The sequence below is a fragment of the Carassius auratus genome, chromosome 18 (genome assembly GCF_003368295.1).
Source record: "Carassius auratus strain Wakin chromosome 18, ASM336829v1, whole genome shotgun sequence".
In the NCBI taxonomy this organism is placed as follows: domain Eukaryota; kingdom Metazoa; phylum Chordata; class Actinopteri; order Cypriniformes; family Cyprinidae; genus Carassius; species Carassius auratus.
Window position 1 is genome coordinate 14,920,868 of NC_039260.1, and position 19,603 is coordinate 14,940,470.

Consider the following 19,603-nt stretch of genomic DNA (forward strand, 5'->3'; position numbering starts at 1 on the left):
CGGCAACTGCAAATGCAACTGAATGATAGTCTATTTACACTTTTATAGACAAAATTTATATGGATGAATGATTACGAGCATAACCAATTACCTCAAAGAGGAGGTAAAGTAGGAGTGGAATAGTCACACTAATTTGATTATCTAAATTTAAATAAAATTAAAAAGCAAAACTCTGAAGATTGGAAGTTCCAGTTTTATTAGAGCAAAAAGATTTACACAGATACATTTCATTGTGTGTTATTTATATAATATATATATATATTTGTATGTTATCTCATATTATATATATACATATATATATAGAGAGAGAGAGAGAGAGAGAGAGAGAGAGAGAGAGAGAGAGAGAGAGGGAGAGAGAGAGAGACAGAGAGAGAGAGAGAGAGTTGTGGGCAAAATTATTATAAATTATTAAATTATTATACATTAGTATTTTAAGTCAGTCAATAAGTCAGTTATTTCTATATTTTGCTGTAGTGTCAGTAGGAAATATCAGTTTAAATTTCATTGTGCCACTACTTGTAATATTCCAGTGAGATTTTTGTTTGCACAAGAAGTGTGACAAGAGCAAGTGCTCCACACAGAGATCTGACCTCATCGTCATCCAGTCTGTCTGAAATTACAAGAAGAAACAGAACAATCGATGACAGAATTCAAGAAGAACTGTGGCAACCTTTCCAATATGCTTCAAGAAACTTACCTATAAAGCTACAGTATTGTTAAAAGTTTTAGGCACTTGTTTAAAATTCTGTAAAATGAGGATGCTATGAAAAATAATGTCATAAATCAATTTCTTTATCAATTAACTCAATTAAATCAACATTTGCTTTGACAATCCTTTGTGTTTAAAGCTTATTTTCCCTAGGAGCACTTGAGCAAAGTTCTTCAGTTAGCTTTGCAGGTAGGTTTCTCGAAGCATCTTGGAGATGTTGTGTCATGGTTGGTTTTGTTGGTGTTTATGTCTTTTATTTTTATATTTTGCCTTGTTTTGTGTTCCTGTCATGTGTTCCATGTTACTAAATAAATAGATGATTGTTGTGTATTTATTTAGAAACATATTTTATGTGATCACCAACACAAGTTATCCAAAAGCAAACTTCCACACGCACCACCGTGCACTCAGATCACAAACCCGAGCACTTCAAATGTGTCCCACCACAAACGTTGGAGCAACACCACCACCAACATAAAAGATCCTTCACCTGTGAGACCCCAGCTCCTAAAATAAATAAATAAGTAAATGAAATCAGATAGATAGAGTCACAGTTTCATAATGAAGCAAATAATGAGGGATATGCTCACAAATAAATCACAATCAACAATATACAACTATTCAAAAAAATAAGAAAAACAAACAAAAAACTTGTTTCAAACTAGGAGGTACACAGGACTCGCACGGAACAACCAAGTAGTCTGTACACCGACTCCAATAATCAAATAAATGATCCCCCACCCCAAAATAAAAATGAACTAAAAGTCTTAAGAAAACCTGACAACAGAAGCAATTCTCTTTGTTAGTTAGCCATAAGACAGGCTGAAACCAATGTCAACAAACAAAATAAAGGGAAGTATCCGAAGGTGACGCATAACAGACTGCAATCAACCAGCTCTAAAATAGGAAGCACTTGTCGCTCATTGGTGATCACAAGTATCAATCACCATCATTTACCTAACTCATATGCTCACAATCCACACCGGCTTCTGCATCATTGCCCCGACGATGAACTAAACAATAACCTCAATCTTCAGTCCCAAGGCCAGAACCAGGCAACAGCTGTACTACCCTCTATACTAGACATTGTACCTGCCCCCAATGATCGTGGCAGATGATGTACATTAGAGTGCTGCCCAGATGTACTCCTTACAGTCCTGTTCATCACTCTCTTACCCATCACAGCAGAACTTAAAGGAGGATTCATTACCGGCTGCATGTTCACCCTTGTCTCAGGCATTTCCCCTGCTCCCTGGACTTAACCAAACCCCTGAGGAATGGACTGGACATTACCCCAAGCTGCTTGCCTACTACTAACCTGGAGTGTTTCTGGCACCAGTATAAACAAGTCTCCCTCATCTAACTCCTCTTCCCGAGGCAGCACAGGTTCCACTAATGGAATATCCTGTAACACGGGGGAGGTGTTCTTGCTAATCTGAGGTTCCAGCAAGTATCAGTGCACATGTTTTGTCTTACTTAAATCTGTTGTAGGGGCAATTCTGATACAAGTCTGGTAAACCACTGAGCTCCATAGGTCATGGATTTTAATGTCAACCTCACACACTATAGTGGAGATAAACCAACTGACCCTTATTCAGTGCCATTTCTCGTACCTGCAGATAATGCCTGGCCTTTCAGCGATCAGTCCTCAATCGTTCATGAGCACCCTCAAAAGCCATCTGTAACCATTCTTAATGCTCCAGGACACATAGATGATCACTACCTGCCAGCTGCTCCTGAACTCTACCAAGCAGAAAGTCGCCTGGGAGCCTATGCTCCTGGCAAAGTGTACTCCCCCGTAGCTTGGTGAGGAGTGGTATTATAAGCGAAAAGTACATGGGGTCTCATTTAAAAATGTTGCGTACGCACAAAATAGGCATAGGCAAGTGTGTATGCAATTTTGTACGCACATATCGGGATTTCTAAAAAATACAATTGCCGTAAATACGAATGCACCTTACGGACATTCTAGACCATGTGTATGTACTCTTTTTCCTGGAGTGAGAAAAGTAATGAAGTAAACAATGATTTTAAAATCTGTTGTCATTTCAATATACCCATTTACATTACATATTTCACTCTCATTAATGGAGATAAGCACTGAAAATACATAAAGTTGTTATGCAGAAGTTAAACAAATGATATGAATTTAGAAATATTTAGTAGATGCGCTTTATCACTTTTCCCATGGCATGCCATTTTAAGGACAGTGAGGAGTGCTATGGGTGCACAATAATTCATCTTTAAACTAAACTGCAAATCTCATGCTATGAGAAACTAATAAGTGAGAACATTGATCAATGATGTGCACTTGCTTCGATATTATGGCAGACATTGCTGGATTCAGTGGTCCAATGATCCATTGTCCGGTTTGAATATGTCCAATGATAATAGCTTACTGCACGAAGCTGTTGATGTCGTGTGAAGTCATCTCCACAACATTATGAAAAATACCACTATATTTGAAAGATACAACTTGAAGAAAATGGTAAATTGCATGTTTTTTGTTTTATTTTAATTGGCTTCTTTGTCAGTTATGCGCCAAATCAGTCAATGTTTACACTGCAATAAATATAGGCTAAAAATAACTAAAAGATGTTCACCTTATCAGCAAAACTGCATAAATTAAATTGTATTTGATTTGTTTAAAACAATTGAAATACTATTCGGCCAGTGAAAAAGAATGAGACCAACTATATTCTAAAATATTTATCCGAGAACTATTTTAAACATTTTTGTTTTAGAAATTTGTATTTTTATATATTAATGCTAAAAATAACAAGGATACTGGATGATTTTTAGCAATAAAAATTGTGTATGGCACAAATAGCATTTACAGGTCAATTTAGCAAACAGGTCAATTTAGCTCAAAGGGAATCATTTAAGATTTTAAAGGGAATTTGAACAGAATCACTGTTTCACGGCTGGTCACTGAGACGCCCTGCGATTCAGTGAACAAGCCGTTTAACATCAAATCTGCGCTGGATACTAATATCCAAACTATAGTGAAACACTATCAATTAGCACAGTAACAAGATCGGCAGTTTAAGACATTAATTTTTAAGCACAAAACACAAGATACTTCTCTTTTCAATATGAATAAGGCTTTATTTGATAAATCTAAGACATATAAACTAATTTAACACATAAACGCACGCACTCACACATTCACACAAGTTGCAGGAAGATATAAAGTTAGGGAAAGATGAGTTGAAGAGAATGGAAATATGGAATCCCAAGTTTACAGCAATATGTTAAACTGCATAGACATGAGCAGCCATCAATCACTTAATTAACGCTCGCATTGAGTTCCTCAATGGGGTTAAAATTATATTAGATACACCAGCACAACAAATATCTGGGGATACATTGCCTTCGTTTCCTGTGAAAGGGACTCTCGTTGAAAGGGGTATCCCGATGTCGCTGATTGGCTGGAAGTTCAGTAGTGGCTGAAGTGACGTCTTGGGAAGCCCGTGGTTGTTGGGCGTTTGCTGAAGGTCCAGAGTCGTGTGCGCTGGTTGAAGTTGAACGGGCACCCGAGGTCAGACGTCGGAGACTCGACGTTACAAAACTTAACTCAGAACACGAAACTCTCAAACGGAAAAGAAAATAAATAAAGTTTGACGAGACTAGGTTGTGTTCCTTCTCATCGTGGCTAAGTAGCAGCAGGCTTGCAGGCCGAAGCACGCTGGAACCACGCTCAAAGAACAGTGATGATTAAACAGCATGGCTAGAAGCATAAGCATAGCTAGAGACTAGAAACTGGCATGACTGATAGCAGCAGAGCTGGAGACTAAAAGCTAGAGACTAAAAGCCAGATTTCATGGTGTCCTAGGTATTTAAAGTGGCCTGTTGGGCACACCTCAAATGTTGTCTTGACCAATCAGATATTGTCTTGGCTCGGGGGTATCATAAATCATTTGTTTATCTTACCAAGCCTGTGGTCCGAATTTTCCTGCCTTGCAGGGTCTAATTTTGGACATGATTCCTATTACCAGGTTATGATATATTTTACAAATAAATGATTGTCAGGACAATATCAAGCAAGAAAATTCAATCACACACATACCAGACATGACTATGTATCCTTCAGCTATCCCATAGTTATAAAAAAAAAACATACACAATAAGTGATTATAACATGATAGTCAAATGTGTGGGTTACACATAAATGAATATGGCGTGAAGCGATGGACTGATTCATTTATAAGTCTTTTTGCGTTCATTCTGGTCCATATACATGTACAAAAAGCAGTTTCTTTGCCATTCTCTTGACAAATACTTCTGTGGAGACAAAATCCCTTCCCCCTTAGGAATTTCAGTCTGGTTCTGCTAGGTGGGGGGAAGTCAATGGAAGTGTTTAACTCATGGGTTTCCATGTGATGTCCAGCGTTGCATTTCAATTACAAACAACAAATTTGACACCAAATTTCTCTTCTTCGAATTGAAATTGTAAATAATTGTTCCAGTGGTGTTAATGTTGAAAGCTGTTGTGTGAACAAGTTGGTTGGTCATCTTGCTTGGTTCTTGTGGCACTAGAAGAACTGATTTATGACTTCCTGAGGAATTCCGCTCGTGTTTCAATGCACAAAGCTTTGATAGACTCTTTAATTTGTCTGGTTCGACTCATTTCTGTTACACCAGCGATGATAATAGTAGTGCCAGGATGTTTGCTGATGTTGCTGCTGTGCGAATCATGAAGCTTAGATAAAGCCAAGCCAGTGTCTTCTTGTGGTGGGATGTAAACAACAGTAAGGCCATCCTTAAAAATATTCTTGTTTGCCATAACCCGACAAACCCTGTCAATTTAGGAGTGACTCAAATTTTATTTTATTTTTTTGCTTTTAGTCCGACCGACTTGCCGGTTGTACATTTGTGTTAAGACCAACCTTTTTTTTTTTTTTTTTACTCTTCAAACAACGAATACAAAAGCAATAAAAATAATTGTAATTATATTTTAGTAAGCATTGTAAATATATAATTTGCCTAGGCCTACATACAAATGAAGGCTATGTTCTTTCTTTAAAAACCCTGTGACATCATTTTTGTTAACACGTATGTCACACTACGGCCTGTGCATTCGCTTCATCTCCTCTCATTCACTGTCAGAATCAACGGTTTGCACTTGGTAATGATGGCTGCGGCTGCTGTAAACAAAATGTTTGCGGCCACTGTTCAAAGTCATATGGGTGCGGGCACCATAATACATCTAAAAAATTCATAAAAACAGCTCAACGCCGCTTTAACTCTGGAAAAACTGTTGCCAGATCTTTTCCCATCGCTTCTCCCGTCTAGACTAAAACTGTGACCATGTCGACTGTCACTTTATGTTCGAAAATCTATTGCACGAATCAAGCAACACATGTTTCGAAAACGAAAATAGGAAATTGATTTTAACAACCCTCTCTCAGAGCTTGTCCAGTTTTTTTTTTTTTTTTTCTCTTCTTCGTCTTCACTGACTGTTCTGTTTGAAGCATGCATCTGAAAGAACCAGTAAGAGCGATCTTTCTCTGTCTATCATAGACAATGTGTGCATCCTTGTTGGCGTTATTTGACACCCGATGACACGTGCATCATTTAATTGGGTGAAGAGCACGCACACAATGTCTTTGAAGATGCAATCTGTGTGCATTGTGAGCGTTTTTTCAATGAAAAAGTTCCGCTCTCGTTCGTCTCTCTTTCCGAGTTAAAAAATAAAAAAAGGTGGCCATCTGCTTGGTTCAGGACCCGCCACTGCTGAGGCACGGCAGAGAATTTGCTTGTGAGTTTAGAGAGGGACTTTCCCTTTCTTGCTCGTAATGGTGGAGTACGAGAGAGAGCCTCGGGAGGATGATGTTATATCTTTAACACTTTCTGATACTGAGGTTAGTGCCCTGTTGGGTTTTTACCCAGGAAAAGCAGGATATTTTTGAGGATGGTGAAGAAGCTGAGGCTGAGCCTTCTCAATCCTCCTGCCCTGCGTATGTAGAGCCATTGGAGGTTATGGATCACGCCACTTCTGAGTTGGACTTGCCATGAAAATAAAATAACAAGGTGTTGCCGTGAGGCCGCCTCGACGAGCGTTATATTTCTGACTGCAGCCCTCCAGCTCAGGTGAGCTTTCCATTTCTGTTTTCTTCTTGAATCCGTCGGTTTCGGCATTAGAGTTGTGCATCGATTCGATGCACGAAAGCAGCTCCTCCCCCACCTGTGGGCAGGGGTAAGAAGAATCATGGGTCACGAGGAGGTAAGCAGAACCTAAGGGATGTGATCCAGATGAGGCAGCGTTCTCGTCCAAATCAGAGCGATACCGAGGTATCTACTCGTTCCCTTTGGAGATTTTGGTCCAGACTAAAAGAAGGCACCCCTTGAGAGGGGCTCCAGCGCAGTAGGGTGGGTGAGTATGTAACCCTTTCTGTATATACTTGTGTATTAAATTGCTGGTGGTTATGTGTCTACTAATAAACTCTGTGAGTTTCCTTTGCAGTGCTCAGTTACAGTAATTACTAAACACTCATCAGCACCAGCCATCCGACTTCATGTTCTGGTAATAGGCGGCAGAGATCACAGGTTTCTGTGGGCCTCCTTGATCATCAGGCCTGTCACAGCACTGCCATTCCATGGATGTCCAGCCAGGTCACCTTGAGGGGTCTCCTGGCCACTTAGTTGTGCTGTTGCATCCAGCGGGAAGTGGAGGTGGCAGTTAGAGAAGTCTTCTTGTATGTGCTGCCTCAGGTTATGCTCCCCTCCCAGAGGTTTGTAAAATTTGAGCTTGCCTGTCCTGTGCGGTTCAGCGCCTCTGCGATGCTTAGGAACATGCTAAGCTCTGTGTACAGTACTTTTTGAAAACCACATGGTGGTTAGTGTGCATGTGAACACTTTCTACTATCCACTTTCTAAAATCCACGTACTGTAAGTGGTAAGTGTGCACGCAAGACTCTGAGCACTTTCTTAAATCCTCTATGGATCCTGTAAATTTATGTACGCGCTCCGCCTCGTTCCCTTTGTTGAGATGATTAGACCTTTGTTCCTTAGGCTCCATTCAGCCAGTGTGTATTTGTTTATACACTTCAAGCATCGCTTCCATCAACATGAGGGGCTACTTGGGCGATTCTAGTGGTAGTTTAGCAGCACTCCCCTTTTCCAAGAAGGGTCGCCTATGAGTGTGCTACTCTGAATTCAGAGTTCTCCTCTCATATGAGACTGAGTTCTCTGTTTTTTCCCCAGAGCGCTCCAGCATTACTTCCACAGATTGAGTTGATGACTCTCAAATATACTGTGTTGAGATGCACCATTCTATCTATGAGCTGCTCTATCAGAGTGCCACAAGAGCCCCTCCTTAGAACAGTACTTGATAATCCATGCTATGGTAAGTGTGCACGTGAAGTCTTTCTGAAATCCACACTGTGGTAAGTTTGCACGCTAGTGCTCTGTGTTCTTTCTAAAATCCTATATGGTGAGGGCTTAACACGGTTGCTTCGTGCCCTTTCTTGAACTCCGTTCATCTTGGGTGCCACTCCACCTATGTGTTCTCGGATACCTATCTAAACAGGGTTTTGCTACTAGGGATCTGTTGATACAGCTCCTTCTGCAAGCTTATGCAAAAGCATGCAATAGCCCCTTTATGACTTGGTATAAAATGCAAGGTTCTTAGCCGTATCCTTTTAAAGGAATCTTTTTCTGATTCCAAGCTTTCAGCTTTACTCCGGGCCAAGGTCTTAACGATTAAGTTGGGTATGTAGATTAGGCCTTTGGCTGTAAGGGGTACTGTCACAGACAGCCGTCTAAACGTCCCAGGGGCAACTGGTAGAAATGGTAGAGTTGGTACTTAGTGCTCGCCATGGATCCTGGCCTGCACTCCCCTCAGCATGGTGGCGTGGGTATACTGTTCCCCATAGTGTCCCCTGAGATGTAAAATTAGTTAAGACAAGAACACACTACAAATCTGTAAGTCTTGAATGTAATTTGATACTTACACCTTGATCACAGCTACATGCTCTGTTTACAGCCAGCACTTAAAATTATAAGTGTGTTCGATTCAATCTTAGAATGTTTCAGCTAGTCGTTAAGTGTGTCCCTGCCCTTTAGGTTGCATATCAGTATTTATGATTTGTTATACTTCCCATATCAGATCATTACTAGACTACATTACTAACTTGGATCGTATTGCATTAACTATAGAAGCATATTTTTTGGAAGCATGGATGCATTATTTGTTTAATATTTTGATATTATAATTGATATTTTTAATTTTGTTCAACTAATAGTTATTTTCACCTGTTAGGTTGTTAGGAACTGATTACAATGACATATTGTTCTCTGTGTTTCAGAATGTGTCAAGTCTTTCCAAGGGGACAAAGAAATAGAGGTTAAGAATCAAAAAGGATTCACCAAAACAACTTCAGAAGCAATATGAATATTTCAAGTTAAAATGTATCAAATGCCAACATCAAGCTGAAAATACATCAAAATAAAAAAGGAAACTGAATTGTAGAAATACTTTGAAGGAAATCAAAGATGAAACACACCAAGCTCTAGTGGCCACGGAGCTTGGCCTATCATAGTCATCAGCTTGTCAAGTGGTAATTGTCTCTAATCCTGTGCTTTTAGAACCTTCCTGTTTTGTGGTACCTACACCTGAGCCAGTGCTTAACTGATCATAATACACTTTTTTTTAACAGCTTGTAAGTTACATTTGCACTGATAGGGAGATGAATGTATGTATGTATAAGATGTAAAACATTTACTTTGAAGTTGCCTGAAGTAGAGAACGATGCATGTCATGTCATTTTTTTTTTTATACAAGTTCACTGACACCACATAAGGAGATGCATGTAGTAAAACATAAAATAATGTTAACCCCTTTGCATGTGTAATGTAAAAACTTGTGTATCCTAAATGTGTTCCTGACCACATTAAAGAAACTTGCCACCCACTCACTTAGCACATGACGGTACTGATGTGTTATGAAAGAGCACCAAAAAACCTTGTGCAGTGGACACTGCAGCTGCCATACATTTCATTTGCTTTCTTTTGTGCTCAGTTATAATATTCATATTTGGTTAATTCATTGTATTTGATGAAAATAATTGGGTAGGGTCATGACAAAACAAAATCCAGTGACAGGAGATGTACTGAAAACAAATATTAAAATTAGGTGGAAATGGCAGTGTGGTTTGGCTGATCATGTGATTGAATCTGAAAACACATTTTTATACTAGGTGTAAAAGACAAGAGAGACATCAAAAACGTGCAGTCTTGGTAGTTCTCTAGGATTGGAAACCAATTATCTATGTCATTTAGGCCCTTCCGAGCCCAATTCTGCCATGTAGTTTTTATCCCTGAGGTTTCTCCATAGTTCCTGTATTCACTTCCCCAGCCAATGTTACTGTAAAAGCCACAGTTTCCAGCTAGTGAGCACCAGCCTCAGACTAAAATCCAAAAAATCTAAAATCTAACTTTGGGAAACTAGAAGTGAAAAATGATTTCATATGTCAACTGTGTAATATACACATTCAAAAATTTCAAATGAAAAACATGACATATAAACAGACTTTAATAAAACGAAGAATAATTTTTTTTTAATGTATATATTCCATTGAACTATAACATACACATACACATAATGTGTTTTTATCTGTTAAAAAAAAAAAAAAAAGTCCAATTTAACCCAGTAGTAGGGTCGCATTGTATTCTACGGATCAGTTAACCCCTTTATTCTAAAATATTTAGTCTAAATAAGCTTTTATATATATATATATATATATATATATATATATATATATATATATATATATATATATATATATATATATATATGTTTGCTTAGTTTTATTAATTTATTTATTTTACATGTGGTTGAAGTGTCCAAATACTTTAGAATGCACTATATTATTAAGAAAAAAGTTTTCTAAAGACCCAAATTGTAATTTGTAAACATTTACTTCATATGTGTGTGTGTTTAACAAATAAGATATATCTGGGTAATTTGGTTTCCACAGTTACTCTATGTATACACTATCTTGATATTGTACAGTTTTTTTCACATTCATTAAATATCAAATATATTATACAACATGATTTTATTTTGTAAATTTTCCCATTAAATGTTGCTTTGTGTTCTTCTCAGGCTTTAATAAAATAATGTAACATTTGGGGGTGAACAAGCAGAAGAGCAGGCCAAAACTAGAAGCTAAAATAGCAAAAATCTCAACAGCGGTTGTAAATTTACCAGGTGAACTGACATATGCAGGGACAAATGCTAGCCACACTGCACAAAATATAAGCATGCTGAAGGTGATGTATTTGGCCTCATTAAAATTGCCTGGCAACTTTCGGGCCAGAAAAGCCAGAAAAAAAATTACACAGGCCAAAAGGCCTATATATCCCAACACACACCAGAAGGCCAGATCAGAGCCCACACTGCAATCCAGGATTATCTTGGACTGTTGATATTTAGTGTTTCTATAGGGGAAAGGAGGGGATATTGTAAGCCAAGCAGTACATATGATCACCTGAACCAGAGTGCAGCAGAAGATGATTATTCTCTGCTGTGTGGGGCCCAACCATTTCATTATATTGTTTCCAGGTCGGGTAGCTGTAAAAGCTGCCAATACCACTAAAGTCTTGCCCAGGATGCAGGAGATGCAGAGAGAGAAAGTAATGCTGAAGGCAGTGTGTCGCAGCATGCAGGACCAGGATGTAGGTTCCCCAATAAACACCAAAGCACATAGAAAACACAGAGTCAGTGATAACAAGATAAAAAAACTGAGTTCAGAGTTATTCACACGGACTATAGGGGTTCCTTTGTTGTACAGAAATATCACCAGTACTGTGACAGTCAGAAATGCTCCCACTACAGCAATCAGAGTCAGGGTGATTCCCATTGTATCATGGGAGAGAAACTCAACCACTTTCGGAACACATATTGTTCCATTCACATTGGACCAATAATCTTCAGGGCATGACAGACAATCTACTGAATCTATAAATAAAGAGAAATTTTAAAATCAGGTCAATTAAGGCAAATTATGAAGATGAATGTAATAAGAACATGAAAAACTTGTCAATAGGAAAACATTCAGTAGGGTGTTTTGACCTGTCTGATTACTGATCTTGCCAATATCACATGGAACACAATCAAAGCAACACAAAGGTTGCCCACGACGGACAGCCTTCCTGAATCCTGGAGTGCAGCTGTTACTGCATACAGACACAGGTACCTAAAAAAAATAAAAATAAATAAAGGTATATATATATATTATTATTACTATTATTATTATTATTATTATTATTATTAAATTCTTATTAGAATGTGTGTGTCCAAACAACATAATTAGGAGTATTGAAACATAAAAAAGTCACCTGTTTTAATTATTCACAAAGTTATTATGCAAATATTGAAGTTCAAAAGATTACATAGTGACAATGTTTTTAATATAACAATAGATGGCAGTGCAGTGCACAGTCAACACCTTGCCTTGTTCTGTTGGTGAGACCACATGATAGCCTGCTCCACAATCAACAGTTCTCTCCCAGTTTGCTGAGCACCATCATAGAGGCCCACCTTAATGAATTGAATTTCGCCACTTGCATGCCTTTGCCAGTTTATTAAATCATATGATGGGATTGAATCTCCCTTAACATCAAAACTGACCTTTTCTCCAGAAACAGAGAAAGAGATTTCCTGTAAATAATGCTGAAGCTTTGGAGATGAAAAAAAGCAACAAGAAGGGGGAAAATGGAGGGATGGAGGGGGCAGATATTTATGATTAAAAACAAATTTTAAGAAGAAACAGATGCAGATAATCCATATTATTTGTGAAAATTCAGTTTTCCTTAAACCCTTAGCTATTTTACCTGCCATGGAAACACGTTGTTGAGGTTAGCACATGAGAAATTCTCAAACGGTCCATTTCCAGGTTTACAGTGAATGAGATTATGTAGAGAATGAGCAAAGGCATACACTGCTTTATATACATTGTAGGACACACGAGGGCTGGATGTGTTCATGAAGGCAGAGTGCTCTTGTCTGAGAATTTCCTTTCCGGTGCAGGAGGGCAAATGACTGTTCAAGCTGGATGTGGAGGGAGAACAACCATAGAGAGCCTCCCACAACTCCTGAACTTGAGGGTTAGAAGGGTACCTTTCTGGGGTCACTGTTTTGAGGTAATTCTGAAGACCTGGAATGTGTCCTTGACGTATTGCAAACCCAATTGTGCCATCTAAGAATGGATATGTTTCTGCTAATATTGAAGCTGTAACCCAAGCCTCACTTGCAATCCATTGAATTCCTGTGATATTTTGGGTCACAAACTCTCTTAAGAAAGGGTCAAATTCCCCCTCCCCTGAAAAAACAACCACCACCTTGGCTGTTGATTCCTTCATTACTTGAAGAATCTTCAGGACCTGTTCCTGGGTACAGTCTTTAGGGATCATTTCATGATAGGCCAGACAAATGTTGGTATTCTCAATTTCTCGCTTTAAGCCTTGTAAAGCAAACCTGCCATAGTCATCGTCTTCAGTGACCATTCCAACCCATGTCCAGTCAAACCGCTTTAAGAGTTGTGCAATAGCTTTCACCTGATAATCATCATTGGGAATCACTCTGAAAAATGTTGGGAACTGCTTCCGATTGCTTAAACAAGAGCAGGTTGAGAAGTAACTTATCTATAAATAAAATAATAATAAAAAATAAATAAATAAATAGAAGAAACAAGTGTTAGCCAACTATAAACAGGAAAATGTATTTATTAATTTCTCTTTGCTTTTGTTTTCATTTATTTTTACCATGGGTATTCTGAAAGGCTCCAGAGTTCTGGAGACAACTACTGATTGTGAGGATCCAGACTCCCCTATTAATCCTAATAAAGTGCTAGCTCCAGAACATATAACACTTTGAAAAACATCCTGTCCATTCAACACTGCCAGGATTGCTTTCTGAGCAATCACAGGAGCGCCACAAGAGTCAAAGATACTATAAGCCAGAGTATGGTTTGGTAAAATATCTTCTCTGTTGTTTATTTCCTCCACAGCAAGTGTCATAGTGAGAGCCCAGCGGAAAGCCCTTAGATCAAACCTGCATAAAATTATGTTATAAAAATACTTTCTTTTAAAACAGTGGATGGGTTTCTCATAATAATTCTTCAGAAAATGAATAAAACATAAAAAACATATTTAAAATGAGGTAAATAACATATAAGACATGTCCTTACCCTTGACACTGTGCTGCTAAAGGTCTATTTTTGTAGTCTGCTGGAGGAAGCTCTACTCTATAATGCAAAGGAAAAATTCCTCCTATTGTGAAGTCTCCACTAGTCATGAATACTGCCAAATTAAAGTCACCTTGTGGGCTGCAGCTTGAAGTTACAGCTGCACTGGAAAGATGAAATACAGAGACAAAAATATGAATCATTATTCTGTTAACCTTCAGAAGAAAAAAAGTGAGGAGATGCTTGTCTTACCTTTGGTTTTATATGTTAATAAAACATATCATTATTCATGACGTCGTCCTGAGTTGTATATCAAAACAGGTGCACTATTAAGTTTCCCAAGATGCCTCAATCTGAAACTATTATTAGTGTCTGTGTTATACATAATATTATACATTACAAAATCAATAATTACAATATCAATAAAGCTTTACTTAGTAGATTATGGTGATTAATATGGTGAATAATTAAACAAATTTATCATAATCTGTTGCATTGAAAAAAAATTAAGAAAGAAAGGCAAATTGATTTCTGGGAAATGTACAAACTGATAAAAAGCATCTTCCAAATGCTTAGGCTTATTTCAGTTTAATATAATAAAAATTAACTTTCCTACACTTCCCAAGTAAGTAATTATTTATTATTGCTTGATTGTTTGATGTTGTCTCATGGATGAATGTGTATCACGTGTGCATTATCATTGGCTCAGATAAATAATTTCATTCACAAGGGCTTGCTACATAAAAGATTAACAGCAGGAGGGGCATATGATTTTTTTATTTATTTGTATATATATATTTATCTCCAGTTGAAAAGTTAAGGCCATCCCTCAATCACAGATTATCTACTCTATGCTGTATCTATTAGATTCTGTCAATTATCAGTTATGGCACAGCTTAATGAACTTTTGCTTTTGCATTTTACATGTTGTCCTCTGCTGTGTATTGGTTTGCAGAGTCGAAATAAAAGCTTTAAGAAGGTGAAAGATTAAAGGGTTAGGTCACCCAAATATTAAAATTATGTAATTTTTAACTCACCCTCATGTCGTTCCAAACCTGTATTTTTGGTCCAAAAATAGAAAAAAAAAACTATGACTTTACCCAGCATTGTTTTCTCTTCCAGGTCTGTTGTTAGCGAGTTCAAAACTCTGCAGTGTAGGGATGTATGGTTCGCGAATGAATCACTCAATGTAACCAGGTCTTCTTGAACCAGTTCACCAAATCGAAATTTGAATTGTTTGAAATGGTTTGTGTCTCCAATAAGCATTAATCCACAAATTACTTTTTTTAATGTGGCTGACACTCCCTCTGAGTTAAAACAAACCAATATCCCGGGGTAATTCATGTCCTCAAACAGTACACTGACTGAACTGCTGTGAAGAGAGAACTGAAGATGAACACTGAGCCTAACCAGGCAACGAGCGATCAATTGACTCGTTCTCGAGTCAAAAACCATTTATGTTCGATTCGAGATCTGAGGACCTGATGATACTGCGCATGCGTGATTCAGAATGAAGCAGACTGACACACAACGGATCTGAACTGAACTGTTTCTTTTGATGATTAATTCTGAACTGTTTCTGTGCTAATGTTATCAGCGCGGGTAAACTGAAGGCTTGAATCAAGGGCAATCATCGCCAATGACGTCATTACATCGAGTGCAAAAGAACCGGTTAACCGTTTTCTTCAACCAGTTTATTGAATCGAACCGTCCGAAAGAACCGGTTTGTGGAAAAGAACCAAACCTCTCATCACTACTGGTGATCCGAAAACCGATGCAACCAGATCTTGACTCGAGAACGAGTCAATCATTCGTTCGTTATCTGGCTATTCAGTTCGATTTGGTGAACTGGTTCAAGAAGATCCGGTTACATCGAGCTCGGAACAGACCCACTGAATAAAACAATGCTGAATAAAGTCGTAGTTTTTTATTCCATCTTTTTCTTCTGTCAAGAGCAAATATAAATTGTGTGTCATGCTTTCATAATCGTATCATTGTTTTGTAATATTTAGAAATTATTTCATTTTATTTATTTATTATTATTATTATTTGCATTGCAATAATGAATAATGTTAATAAGTTTGCATTAAATACAATAAATGATCACATTTAATACAAGTGTGGGTGTGTGTGTGTGTGTGTGTGTGTGTGTGTGTGTGTGTGTGTGAAATCTGATGCAGCTTCACTCCTTGAGCTCTGAGGTGGATGCAGACGTTGATTTTTGTTGTGAGAGAAATAAATCAGCGATAAGACCTTTTGCCAAACCTATCCCTGGGCTACCACATCAAGGACAGTGGTGATGACATACCTGTATCTGTGAAAAGGTCAATGAACAGCCAGAAAAGGGCCAAATTCCATCCTAGCCAAATTCACCCATTGACCTCTGACCATAATGGCCTCCTAACCATCTCCATATCTGCTGATTGGCTTAATCACTCTGTATTCTGAGATTTATACATCATCTGAAAGCTCAATATGGTTTGTTAGGATAGGACAATATTTGGCCGAGATACAACTATTTTAAAATCTGGAATCTGACGATGCAAAATAAATCTAAATACAGTGAAAATCACTGTGACGAGTGATTACAGAGAAAATACAGAGAAAATCACTGTGACACAGTGGTGCTGAAACCCGGGAGAAGGAGGGACGCACTGCTGAAGATCCCTCACCGCTGCGGTGAATCAAGCAGGCGAAGAAGTGTGCCGCCATGGACGCTCGAGGCGGTGGGCTGGAGTGAGTTGCCGGGGCGAGCTCGATTGCCGGCTGCCCTTGATGTGGAGGGGCGGCTGCCATCATTGAGGGAGCGGAGGAGTTTGCGCCGTTCGCCAGGGGGCTGGAGCCTGTTGCCATCCGTCAAGAATGGGGAGGAGCAGGGAACGGGGGACTTCTGCCGGCTGCCCAAAACCGGATGAGCAGTCGCCCTCCACCGGGCGGCGGAGGAGTGTCGTGCCGACCGCCGAGGGCCGTCCAGTGCCACCGCCAGGCACCGCAGAGGAGATCACCCAGCTGGTGGAGGGCCGAGCAGCAGTCCATCTCTGTCGCTCCTCCTTCCATCTTCTTTTCTCTTGCCTCGTCTGTCCTACCCCCAGGTTCCAGCAGGTCACTGTGAGCGGTCCCCCCGGAGGGAGGGGGGACAGAGCACAGTCTCGTGGGTGCCCCCCGGCCTGCGAGGGGTATGTGACGAGTGGGGTGGGGCCGAGAGACGTGGGAATGGGGTCTTGAGTTCCACGGAGGAGATGGAAGGATATAAAACAGGAGCGACGACCATGCAGGACGAGAGAGGACCAAGCCTGGATTTTAGTTTGTGTTTTGGTTTTTATTTGTGCATGTCAGTCGTCCGTGAGGGGCTGATGCACTGTTTTGTCTTTATTTTGAATATTAAAGTTTCTGTTTGATTGTCCGCCGATTCCCACCTCCTTCTTCCCGAAGATCATGAAGTTTGTAATTCATTACAATCACCTTTTGAAGTTTTCAAAGTTCTTAGCAATGCATAGGACAAATAAAAAATTTATATATATATATATATATATATATATATATATATATATATATATATATATATATATATATATATATATATATATAAAAAGTTTATATATATTTATTGATATCTTCATGAAACATGACCTTAATATCTTAATGATGTTTGGCATAAAAGAAAAATCAATCATTTTGACTCACTGTAAAATGGAGTCAGAGACATGCAGATCCATATGCAGTAGTTTATTAAAGAATGGTCAGACAGGAAGATATCAGGAACAGCATCAAGTGTGTCAAGGGATATCCAGAAACAGCAACAATACCAGGCAGGGGTCGGGGCAGGCGGCAGAGAATCACAGGCAATCCAAAGTTAGGATAATGAGTCACGTCTAGCTAGTCACTTGTTTTGTTTACGGAACCATCAACAGCGCGTCTCGTGTGCTGCGTTAATCACTCCGCCCAAGTAGCCACTCCGCCCAAGTAACGTTAGCTGTGCTCCTACGCCTAGTGAGAATATAGTTCCCAGCATTTATACGATTAAAAATGGTCTCTGTCTCATATAGCCTTGTTATTTGTACACGCTGTGATTATACAGATCACAACATGTAAATAGGAAAATGTTTACATTATTTTGTCACTTATTGGGATTACTATGCTAACAGTATCCATTTACATCCAGTCTTTGTGCTAAGCTAGGCTAGCGGTGGGTGCCTCAAATAACACTTACAGAACGCACAGAAATGAAAAAGGTATGTATGGACTTATCTAACTCTGGGGGATACTGTGAATAAGCTTAAGTCCCAAAAGTCAGAGTGTTCCTTTAAGTTGTGACTGTCAGTTTGTGACAAATGATCCCATTCTTCTGTAAAACTGCTGGTCTTTAAAGAACAGTCATCAATTATTATTGATAAAATATTATTGATTATCTCAGCAAAGGAGAAGTGCTCACTAATACAGATTTAGACATATTTGTGAATAATATTTGAGAGAAATAAGCCTTTTGTTTACATAGACAAAGTCTTAGATCTTTGAGTTCAGCTCGTGAAACATGGGGGCAAAAACAAAAGTAATGTGTTTATTTTGTTCAGTGTATGAACAACATGAAGAATCCATGTACAATATGTTTTTTTTTTTGTTTTTTTTTTAACTCTCAAGGACTTGGACTGAACATACAGCAAAACTGGTGCATGGTAGGAGATAATATGGAGCCCTGTGCTCAATTTAGATTGTATAGTTATCATAGTTTCACATTGAAATGGCAGGCATGAGTGCATGAATCTTTATTTTCAAATGCTGTACAATAATTTTTTTTTCAGTACTAAGTCAATTGTAGATGCAGATAATTTAGCATTAGTTAGAGGTAAGTAATCTAACTTAAAGGGTTAGTTCCCCCATAATATGATATGAACATTTTCATTCCAATCCTGTTAGACTTTTGTTCATTTTTGGAACACTAATGGTACACAGCAAGATCTTTAGTGTTGAAATACTAGTGTTAGGTACTTTTAGAGTAAAGTTTTAAAGTTGTGGTGTTGAATTAACACTAGCTAGTGTAAACAGCCCCCTCTGGCAGTGTAAATATGCAGATTTACCTTTATTAACAATGTTGAGTGTTAATAGTCACATCCGGGACATTTGCTCATGTGCGCGCACCTGACCCATATGAAATATTTTTTCACAGACGCCATTTTCTTTGCTATGAGGCGCATATTAGGATAGAAAACGGCGAAATAAAGTGCGTAATCTTACTCATAAAATGTGTTTTGTAATATCACATCGTTTTATAACCATATTTATTTGCTGTGTGCATAAACTTTTCTCAACAACATTTTCTTTCACTTGATGCAGAACAGACGAGGACCTCAATTATTTTCTGAAAGGAAGTTACGTTAAGTGTTTTAAGTATTAAGTACGTTAAGTGTTTTATCTCTTTTAAAATAAGTGTTTAATTATAATACATTGATTTATAGTGATATTTATGTGCTGTTCTTTCCAAAACTTTTTTTTTTCACTCACGATGGGGAGAAGACGGTGAATTTGGTTTTAACAAAGGACTATGACACATGGGTAGCATGAACTACAAATCAGATATTTTTTTTTTGGTATGCTTGTACTGTCATTTATTTATCTGCTGTCCCAGTTATGCATATTCATTTTGATAGACAGAGCCCTGTCTCAGCCCACTGAGATCAACATGGAAGTCAGGAATCGCAACCTATTT

The 19,603-nt window shown here is 38.4% G+C and overlaps 1 protein-coding gene across 1 annotated transcript; it reads right to left on the reverse strand.

Annotated features, from left to right (window-relative positions):
• Nucleotides 1-10,770: 10,770 nt before the first annotated feature.
• Nucleotides 10,771-16,611, reverse strand: LOC113118024 (extracellular calcium-sensing receptor-like). Its single transcript, XM_026286876.1, has 7 exons — nucleotides 16,572-16,611; nucleotides 13,903-14,059; nucleotides 13,478-13,766; nucleotides 12,548-13,357; nucleotides 12,168-12,392; nucleotides 11,787-11,910; nucleotides 10,771-11,672 (listed from the first exon to the last, which is right to left on the reverse strand). The coding sequence occupies exons 1-7, from the start codon at nucleotides 16,609-16,611 to the stop codon at nucleotides 10,771-10,773; spliced, it is 2,547 nt and encodes an 848-aa protein (XP_026142661.1).
• Nucleotides 16,612-19,603: the final 2,992 nt, after the last annotated feature.